Below are 10,809 nucleotides of genomic sequence, written 5' to 3'. Positions count from 1 at the left end.
TGGTATCACTGAGGTTGGTATGACTGAGGTTGGTATGACTGAGGTTGGTATGACTGAGGTTAGTAATGACTGAGGTTAGTATGACTGAGGTTGGTCATGAGTGAGGTTGGTATGACTGAGGTTGGTAGTGAGCTGAGGTTGGTATGGACTGAGGTTGGTATGACTGAGGTTGGTATGACTGAGGTTGGTATGACTGAGGTTGGTCATGACTGAGGCTGGTATGACTGAGGTTGGTATGAGTGAGGTTGGTATGACTGAGGTTGGTATGACTGAGGTTGGAATGACTGAGGTTGGTATGACTGAGGTTAGTATGACTGAGGTTGGTATGACTGAGGTTAGTATGACTGAGGTTGGTATGACTGAGGTTAGTATGACTGAGGTTGGTATGACTGAGGTTGGTCAGAGTGAGGTTAGTATGACTGAGGTTGGTCAGAGTGAGGTTGGTATGACTGAGGTTGGTATGACTGAGGTTGGTATGACTGAGGTTGGTATGACTGAGGTTGGTATGGAGCTGGAGGTTGAGTATGAGACTGAGGTTGGTATGAGACTGTGAGAGGTTGGTATGACTGAGGTTGGTATGACTGAGGTTGGTATGACTGAGGTTGGTATGACTGAGGTTAGTATGACTGAGGAGTTGGTATGACTGAGGTTAGTATGACTGAGGTTGGTATGACTGAGGTTGGTATGACTGAGGTTAGTATGACTGAGGTTGGTCAGAGTGAGGTTGGTCAGAGTGAGGTTGGTCAGAGTGAGGTTGGTATGAGTGAGGTTGGTATGACTGAGGTTGGTATGAGTGAGGTTGGTATCACTGAGGTTGGTATGACTGAGGTTGGTATGACTGAGGTTGGTATGAGTGAGGTTAGTATGACTGAGGTTAGTATGACTGAGGTTGGTCAGAGTGAGGTTGGTATGACTGAGGTTGGTATGAGTGAGGTTGGTATGACTGAGGTTGGTATGACCGAGGTTGGTATGAGTGAGGTTGGTATGACTGAGGTTGGTATGACTGAGGTTGGTATGACTGAGGTTGGTCAGAGTGAGGTTAGTATGACTGAGGTTGGTCAGAGTGAGGTTGGTATGACTGAGGTTGGTATGAGTGAGGTTGGTATGACTGAGGTTGGTATGACTGAGGTTGGTATGACTGAGGTTAGTATGACTGAGGTTGGTATGACTGAGGTTAGTATGACTGAGGTTGGTATGACTGAGGTTGGTCAGAGTGAGGTTAGTATGACTGAGGTTGGTCAGGAGTGAGGTTGGTATGACTGAGGTTGGTATGAGTGAGGTTGGTATGACTGAGGTTGGTATGGAGCTGAGGCTGGTATGACTGAGGTTGGTATGACTGAGGTTGGTCAGAGTGAGGTTAGTATGACTGAGGTTAGTATGACTGAGGTTGGTATGACTGAGGTTGGTATGACTGAGGTTGGTCAGAGTGAGGTTAGTATGACTGAGGTTGGTATGACTGAGGTTGGTATGACTGAGGTTGGTATGACTGAGGTTAGTATGACTGAGGTTGGTATGACTGAGGTTGGTATGACTGAGGTTGGTATGACTGAGGTTGGTCAGAGTGAGGTTAGTATGACTGAGGTTGGTATGACTGAGGTTAGTATGACTGAGGTTGGTATGACTGAGGTTAGTATGACTGAGGTTGGTATGACTGAGGTTGGTCAGAGTGAGGTTAGTATGACTGAGGTTGGTATGACTGAGATGGGTATGACTGAGGTTGGTATGACTGAGGTTAGTATGACTGAGGTTGGTATGACTGAGGTTAGTATGACTGAGGTTAGTATGACTGAGGTTGGTATGACTGAGGTTGGTATGACTGAGGTTGGTCAGAGTGAGGTTAGTATGACTGAGGTTGGTCAGAGTGAGGTTGGTATGACTGAGGTTGGTATGACTGAGGTTAGTATGACTGAGGTTGGTCAGAGTGAGGTTGGTCAGAGTGAGATTGGTCAGAGTGAGGTTGGTATGACTGAGGTTGGTATGAGTGAGGTTGGTATGACTAAGGTTGGTATGACTGAGGTTGGTATGACTGAGGTTAGTATGACTGAGGTTAGTATGACTGAGGTTGGTCAGAGTGAGGTTGTTATGACTGAGGTTGGTATGAGTGAGGTTGGTATCACTGAGGTTGATATGAGTGAGGTTAGTATGACTGAGGTTGGTCAGAGTGAGGTTGGTATGACTGAGGTTGGTATGAGTGAGGTTGGTATGACTGAGGTTGGCATGAGTGAGGTTGTTATGACTGAGGTTGGTATGAGTGAGGTTGGTATGACTGAGGTTGGTATGAGTGAGGTTAGTATGACTGAGGTTAGTATGACTGAGGTTGGTCAGAGTGAGGTTGGTATGACTGAGGTTGGTATGAGTGAGGTTGGTATGACTGAGGTTGGTATGACTGAGGTTGGTATGACTGAGGTTGGTATGAGTGAGGTTAGTATGACTGAGGTTGGTCATGAGTGAGGTTGGTATGACTGAGGTTGGTATGACTGAGGTTGGTATGACTGAGGTTGGTATGACTGAGGTTAGTATGACTGAGGTTGGTATGACTGAGGTTAGTATGACTGAGGTTAGTATGACTGAGGTTGGTCAGAGTGAGGTTGGTCAGAGTGAGGTTGGTCAGAGTGAGGTTGGTATGACTGAGGTTGGTATGAGTGAGGTTGGTATGACTGAGGTTGGTATGACTGAGGTTGGTATGAGTGAGGTTGGTATGACTGAGGTTGGTATGACTGAGGTTAGTATGACTGAGGTTGGTCAGAGTGAGGTTGTTATGACTGAGGTTGGTATGAGTGAGGTTGGTATCACTGAGGTTGGTATGAGTGAGGTTGGTATGACTGAGGTTGGTATGACTGAGGTTGGTATGACTGAGGTTGGTATGACTGAGGTTGGTCAGAGTGAGGTTGGTAATGACTGAGGTTGGTATGACTGAGGTTGGTATGACTGAGGTTGGTATGAGTGAGGTTGGTATGACTGAGGTTGGTATGACTGAGGTTGGTATGACTGAGGTTGGTATGACTGAGGTTGGTATGACTGAGGTTGGTATGACTGAGGTTGGTATGACTGAGGTTGGTCAGAGTGAGGTTAGTATGACTGAGGTTGGTCAGAGTGAGGTTGGTATGACTGAGGTTGGTATGAGTGAGGTTGGTATGACTGAGGTTGGTATGAGTGAGGTTGGTATGACTGAGGTTGGTATGACTGAGGTTGGTCAGAGTGAGGTTAGTATGACTGAGGTTAGTATGACTGAGGTTGGTATGACTGAGGTTGGTATGACTGAGGTTGGTCAGAGTGAGGTTAGTATGACTGAGGTTGGTATGACTGAGGTTGGTATGACTGAGGTTGGTATGACTGAGGTTAGTATGACTGAGGTTGGTATGACTGAGGTTGGTATGACTGAGGTTGGTATGACTGAGGTTGGTCAGAGTGAGGTTAGTATGACTGAGGTTGGTATGACTGAGGTTAGTATGACTGAGGTTGGTATGACTGAGGTTAGTATGACTGAGGTTGGTATGACTGAGGTTGGTCAGAGTGAGGTTAGTATGACTGAGGTTGGTATGACTGAGGTTGGTATGACTGAGATGGGTATGACTGAGGTTGGTATGACTGAGGTTAGTATGACTGAGGTTGGTATGACTGAGGTTAGTATGACTGAGGTTAGTATGACTGAGGTTGGTATGACTGAGGTTGGTATGACTGAGGTTGGTCAGAGTGAGGTTAGTATGACTGAGGTTGGTCAGAGTGAGGTTGGTATGACTGAGGTTGGTATGACTGAGGTTAGTATGACTGAGGTTGGTCAGAGTGAGGTTGGTCAGAGTGAGATTGGTCAGAGTGAGGTTGGTATGACTGAGGTTGGTATGAGTGAGGTTGGTATGACTAAGGTTGGTATGACTGAGGTTGGTATGACTGAGGTTAGTATGACTGAGGTTAGTATGACTGAGGTTGGTCAGAGTGAGGTTGTTATGACTGAGGTTGGTATGAGTGAGGTTGGTATCACTGAGGTTGATATGAGTGAGGTTAGTATGACTGAGGTTAGTATGACTGAGGTTGGTCAGAGTGAGGTTGGTATGACTGAGGTTGGTATGAGTGAGGTTGGTATGACTGAGGTTGGCATGAGTGAGGTTGTTATGACTGAGGTTGGTATGAGTGAGGTTGGTATGACTGAGGTTGGTATGAGTGAGGTTAGTATGACTGAGGTTAGTATGACTGAGGTTGGTCAGAGTGAGGTTGGTATGACTGAGGTTGGTATGAGTGAGGTTGGTATGACTGAGGTTGGTATGACTGAGGTTGGTATGACTGAGGTTGGTCAGAGTGAGGTTAGTATGACTGAGGTTGGTCAGAGTGAGGTTGGTATGACTGAGGTTGGTATGAGTGAGGTTGGTATGACTGAGGTTGGTATGACTGAGGTTGGTATGACTGAGGTTGGTATGACTGAGGTTAGTATGACTGAGGTTGGTCAGAGTGAGGTTGGTCAGAGTGAGGTTGGTCAGAGTGAGGTTGGTATGACTGAGGTTGGTATGAGTGAGGTTGGTATGACTGAGATTGGTATGACTGAGGTTGGTATGAGTGAGGTTGGTATGACTGAGGTTGGTATGACTGAGGTTAGTATGACTGAGGTTGGTCAGAGTGAGGTTGTTATGACTGAGGTTGGTATGAGTGAGGTTGGTATCACTGAGGTTGGTATGAGTGAGGTTGGTATGACTGAGGTTGGTATGACTGAGGTTGGTATGACTGAGGTTAGTATGACTGAGGTTGGTATGACTGAGGTTAGTATGACTGAGGTTGGTATGACTGAGGTTAGTATGACTGAGGTTAGTATGACTGAGGTTGGTCAGAGTGAGGTTGGTCAGAGTGAGGTTGGTCAGAGTGAGGTTGGTATGAGTGAGGTTGGTATGACTGAGGTTGGTATGAGTGAGGTTGGTATCACTGAGGTTGGTATGACTGAGGTTGGTATGACTGAGGTTGGTATGACTGAGGTTAGTATGACTGAGGTTGGTATGACTGAGGTTAGTATGACTGAGGTTGGTATGACTGAGGTTAGTATGACTGAGGTTGGTATGACTGAGGTTGGTCAGAGTGAGGTTAGTATGACTGAGGTTGGTCAGAGTGAGGTTGGTATGACTGAGGTTGGTATGAGTGAGGTTGGTATGACTGAGGTTGGTATGAGTGAGGTTGGTATGACTGAGGTTGGTATGACTGAGGTTGGTCAGAGTGAGGTTAGTATGACTGAGGTTGGTCAGAGTGAGGTTGGTATAACTGAGGTTGGTATGAGTGAGGTTGGTATGACTGAGGTTAGTATGACTGAGGTTGGTATGACTGAGGTTAGTATGACTGAGGTTGGTATGACTGAGGTTGGTCAGAGTGAGGTTAGTATGACTGAGGTTGGTATGACTGAGGTTGGTATGACTGAGGTTGGTATGACTGAGGTTAGTATGACTGAGGTTGGTATGACTGAGGTTAGTATGACTGAGGTTAGTATGACTGAGGTTGGTATGACTGAGGTTGGTATGACTGAGGTTGGTATGACTGAGGTTGGTATGACTGAGGTTAGTATGACTGAGGTTAGTATGACTGAGGTTGGTATGAGTGAGGTTGGTATGACTGAGGTTAGTATGATTGAGGTTGGTATGAGTGCAGCTGAGCCTGAGAGAAGAATAAACCGTTGAGGTTCACCTTCATAGACTTGTAGAGGCGCTTGGCGAAGTACATAGGTACACTCCTGATGCACTGAACTGTAGGAGACAAGACGCACAGGACAGACATGTTGAAATAAGAGTTCATGGGTGACTTGACTAGGTATGATCTTTTAGCCTGATTAAACCCCACTGAACGACGGTGAGTGAACTCAACGGTGTTCAGTCTGATTTTTTAACCAGGCGGAAGGAACGTCATGTGTGTTATCAGAAAGAGTCCAACGCGTACCGACAGCCAACATGAGTCTCTCAAAGTCCCCAGACAGCTCACTCTTGATACTGTCCTCTATGGGCTTCTCTGCTATCTCCTGGTACTTATCAAACACTGCAGGAAGAAGACAAGAGAGACGGAGTCATTCCCTGGCATGGTATCCTAGTCAGTGAACTACTGAGACCAGACCACAGACACATAACTCAGCAGCCTGATACAACCAGGATCCCTGTGTGTTGTGGGTGTGACAAGAAATGACCGATTCACACTAGTAGATGTCACACTGACGTCATAATGGATGCGTTCCAAATGGAACCCTATTCGTTACTTAGTGCACTACTTTTAACATCTATGGGTTATAGATAGAGCACTATGTAGGGAGTAGGGTGCCATTTGGGATGTAACCAGTGTTCTGGTCAGGGGCTGAGGTTATGATACTGTTGTCGCGCTCAGCCTCAGTGTTATACTCACCCATCTGGAGGTGGTTGACACTGCGGTTTCCCAGCAACATAATGAAAATGGACTCCTCTGTGCCCCACTGCTCCTCCCCGGCTGCAAACAGCGCCTGAAAGCGTTGAAAAGTGTTGAAAAGGGATAGTTACAGACAGGTAGAAAGAAGTTGATCAGGTTAGGAAGGGAAAGGGAAGAAACAGTTGGTGGGTTTGTATTGCGGTGAACGTGTTCTGTACTACTGCTTCAAACACTCACCTGAGCATCCTCCTCCACTAGGTCTGCATGCACTACTCCTGGTTCATCTCTGGTTCCCTGGAAACACACACACACACACACACACACACACACACACACACACACACACACACACACACACAGACACACACACACAATGTTTGAGTAAACAGCTACACAAATGCTTTGGTTAAGACAACAACAAGTTAGTTAACAGATTGGCTATATCAACATACAAAAACGAAAAAGTCAACCTAGAAAAACAAGCTATTGACAGCCTTTCAAATAATAAAATCATATTAGATCCACTATGGCTACTGGCATAGCATTAACTAACCTGGAGTAAAACAACCAGCATCTTCTTAAAGTGCCCTGAGGTGTCTCCTGTAACATCCTCCTCGATGTCTGAGCCATAAGCTGAAGACAGTAACAACACAGGCAGTTAATAATACAACCAGGACTACACTGGAATATGCTGTGTTTGTTATATGTCATACAGTAGCTGTACAGATGTCTCATCTTAATTTGACCAGTTTCTCACAGCAGGAAAATAATACGGAAGCAACAGGAAATGTGAATTCAAGTGGAAATGACAAACTTCACACTACAAGATGCTGAACTTTTGAGCAGTTTTCTTCAGTGGTTAGCTTCAAGGTAGACAATTCTGGACTGATGTACAGTGGGCTTTTCTGGTGCTTTCAAGTCTGTCGTGTCTTCACCCAGGTGGGTGCTACACATCGGTAGTGGGCGAATTCTACCCATGGGAGTTTGACTTCAGAGACTACTACTGGAGAGCTCTGGGCCAGGGTGCCCTGATGGACAGCTCTGGACCAGTCTGACACCCCCTGGATGTTGCTCCCCCCCCCCCTCTGTTTCATCTCTGAACTGCCTCTACTCTAGCCTTCCTCCTGGTGCCGACGGCCTAAGCCATTAATGAACTACCTTGCCTGCCATGATCGGCCATTGACTATTTGTTTGGGTTTTTCAAAATTGCATGTCTTTTTGTTGTTCTTGTTTAAAGCACTCTGAGATTGTAATGGAAAGCGCTATAAAATATGTATTATTATTATTATTATTATATGTCATACTGTATGTCATAATGAGTGACTTTTTGCTCTCATTATGATCATGTTCTGATGCTCAAGATCAAGATCGATTGTTTGATGGACATTCAGCTTCTAACGAGATGAAGGAAATGCAGTTGAAGTCGGTAGTTTACATACACTTTAGCCAAATACATTTAAACTCAGTTTGTCACAATTCCTGACATTTAATCCTAGTAAAAATTCCCTGTTTTAGGTCATTTATGATCACCACTTTATTTTAAGAATGTGAAACGTCAGAATAACAGTAGAGAGAATTATTTATTTCAGCTTTTATGTATTTCATCACATTCCCAGTGGGTCAGAAGTTTACACACACAATACTACAATTAGTATTTGGTAGCATTGCTTTTAAATTGTTTAACCTGGGTCAAACGTTTTGGGTAGCCTTCCACAAGCTTCTCACAATAAGTTGGGTGAATTCTGGCCCATTCCTCCTGACAGAGCTGGTGTAACGGAGTCTGCTTGGGGTCATTGTTCATTTGGAAGAACTATTTGTGAACTAGCTTTAACTTCCTGACTGATGTCTTGAGATGTTGCCTCAATATATCAACATCATTTTCCATCCTCATGATACCATCTATTTTGTGAAGTGCACCAGTCCCTCCTCTAGCAAAGCACCCCACAACATGATGCTGCCACCCTCGTGCCTAACGGTTGGGATGGTGTTCTTCGGCTTGCAAGCCTCCCACTTGCTGAGCTGCCTTTCAGGTTATGTCGATATAGGACTTGTTTTACTGTGGATATAGATACTTTTGTACCTGTTTCCTCCAGCATCTTCACAAGGCCCTTTGCTGTTGTTCTAGGATGGATTTGCACTTTTCGCACTAAAGTATGTTCATCTCTAGGAGACAGAACGCATCTCCTTCCTGAGCGGTATGACGGCTGCATTGTCCCATGGTGTTTATACTTGGGTACTATTGTTTGTACAGATGAACATGGTGCCTTCAGGCATTTGGAAATTGCTCCCAAGGATGATCCAGACTTGTGGAGGTCTACCATTTTTTTCTGAGGTCTTGGCTGTTTTTCTTTTGATTTTCCCATGATGTCAAGCAAAGAGGCACTGAGTTTGAAGATAGTCTTTCAAATACATCCACAGGTACACCTCCAATTGACTCAAATGATGTCAATTAGCCTTCTAAAGCCATGGCATAATTTTCTGGAATTTTCAATGCTGTCTAAAGGCACAGTCAACTTATTGTATGTAAACTTCTGACCCACTGGAATTGTGATACAGTGAAATAATCTGACTAAACAAGTGTTGGAAAAATTACTTGTGTCATGCACAAAGTAGATGTCCTAAACGACTTGCCAAAACTATAGTTTGTTAACAAGAAATTCGTTTAGTGGTTGAAAAATGAGGTTTAATGAATCCAACCTAAGTGTATGTAAACTTCCAACGTTAACTGTATATCTTACCATCTAATGGGAGGGAGGAAATATATCTTACCATCTAATGGGAGGGAGGAAATATATCTTACCATCTAATGGGAGGGAGGAAATATATCTTACCATCTAATGGGAGGGAGGAAATATATCTTACCATCTAATGGGAGGGAGGAAATATATCTTACCATCTAATGGGAGGAAGAAATATATTTTACCATCTAATGGGAGGGAGGAAATATATCTTACTATCTAATGGGAGGAAGAAATATATCTTACCATCTAATGGGAGGGAGGAAATATATCTTACCATCTAATGGGAGGGAGGAAATATATCTTACCATCTAATGGGAGGGAGGAAATATATCTTACCATCTAATGGGAGGAAGAAATATATCTTACCATCTAATGAGAGGGAGAAATATATCTTACCATCTAATGGGAGGGAGGAAATATATCTTACCATCTAATGGGAGGAAGAAATATATCTTACCATCTAATGGGAGGGAGGAAATATATCTTACCATCTATTCTAATGGGAGGAAGAAATATATCTTACCATCTAATGGGAGGGAGGAAATATATCTTACCATCTATTCTAATGGGAGGAAGAAATATATCTTACCATCTATTCTAATGGGAGGAAGAAATATATCTTACCATCTATTCTAATGGGAGGAAGAAATATATCTTACCATCTATTCTAATGGGAGGAAGAAATATATCTTACCATCTATTCTAATGGGAGGAAGAAATATATCTTACCATCTATTCTAATGGGAGGAAGAAATATATCTTACCATCTATTCTAATGGGAGGAAGAAGTATATCTTACCATCTAATGGGAGGAAGAAGTATATCTTACCATCTATTCTAATGGGAGGAAGAAGTATATCTTACCATCTAATGGGAGGAAGAAGTATATCTTACTATCTAATGGGAGGAAGAAGTATATCTTACCATCTAATGGGAGGAAGAAATACATCTTACCATCCTTGTATGCCTCCACCAGGTTGTGTATCTGTTGGTTGTTCCTGGAGGCCAAGACTTCAATCAGGCACTTCTCATCTGTTCCTGCCCCCTTATAAATGAAGCATTACATTAAATACAGAATGGCAAATGTTACTAACTAGGCTGTGTAACAGTTATTTAGTATGTTGTTTCTGATGTGGGTTTTCTCAATTCTTATCATTTTCCTATTTCTTTTACTTCCTAAATATAATCATTTGATGGCATCATGGGTCTCTACGACAGAATCTCACTTTGATGGCATCATGGATCTCTTTGGCGTCATGGTAGGCCTGGGGTCTCTACTACAGAATCTCACTTTGATGGCATCACGGGTCTCTACTACAGAATCTCACTTTGATGACATCACGGGTCTCTACTACAGAATCTCACTTTGATGGCATCACGGGTCTCTACTACAGAATCTCACTTTGATGGCATCACGGGTCTCTACTACAGAATCTCACTTTGATGGCATCACGGGTCTCTACTACAGAATCTCACTTTGATGGCATCACGGGTCTCTACTACAGAATCTCACTTTGATGGCATCACGGGTCTCTACTACAGAATCTCACTTTGATGGCATCACGGGTCTCTACTACAGAATCTCACTTTGATGGCATCACAGGTCTCTACTACAGAATCTCACTTTGATGGCATCACGGGTCTCTACTACAGAATCTCACTTTGATGGCATCACGGGTCTCTACTACAGAATCTCACTTTGATGGCATCG

General features: G+C 43.8%; 1 protein-coding gene across 1 annotated transcript; it reads right to left on the bottom strand.

Moving 5' to 3' along the window:
- Positions 1-5,589: 5,589 nt before the first annotated feature.
- Positions 5,590-10,803, bottom strand: LOC135566334 (annexin A6-like). Its single transcript, XM_065014084.1, has 7 exons — positions 10,797-10,803; positions 10,053-10,143; positions 6,911-6,990; positions 6,595-6,651; positions 6,358-6,451; positions 5,905-6,000; positions 5,590-5,714 (listed from the first exon to the last, which is right to left on the bottom strand). The coding sequence occupies exons 3-7, from the start codon at positions 6,929-6,931 to the stop codon at positions 5,590-5,592; spliced, it is 393 nt and encodes a 130-aa protein (XP_064870156.1). The 5' UTR covers positions 6,932-6,990; positions 10,053-10,143; positions 10,797-10,803.
- Between the last annotated feature and the right edge of the window lie 6 nt (positions 10,804-10,809).

Source organism: Oncorhynchus nerka, unplaced genomic scaffold (genome assembly GCF_034236695.1).
Source record: "Oncorhynchus nerka isolate Pitt River unplaced genomic scaffold, Oner_Uvic_2.0 unplaced_scaffold_5789, whole genome shotgun sequence".
In the NCBI taxonomy this organism is placed as follows: Eukaryota; Metazoa; Chordata; class Actinopteri; order Salmoniformes; family Salmonidae; genus Oncorhynchus; species Oncorhynchus nerka.
This window is presented reverse-complemented; position numbering and strand designations above follow the sequence as displayed.

Coding starts and splice junctions, on each gene's coding strand:
- LOC135566334 (XM_065014084.1), bottom strand. CDS start 6,931: ATGCTGGTTGTTTTACTCCAG. Junction 6,652..6,910: donor TGCTGGTTGTTTTACTCCAG/GTTAGTTAATGC, acceptor GTGTGTTTCCAG/GGAACCAGAGATGAACCAGG. Junction 6,452..6,594: donor TAGTGGAGGAGGATGCTCAG/GTGAGTGTTTGA, acceptor CAACGCTTTCAG/GCGCTGTTTGCAGCCGGGGA.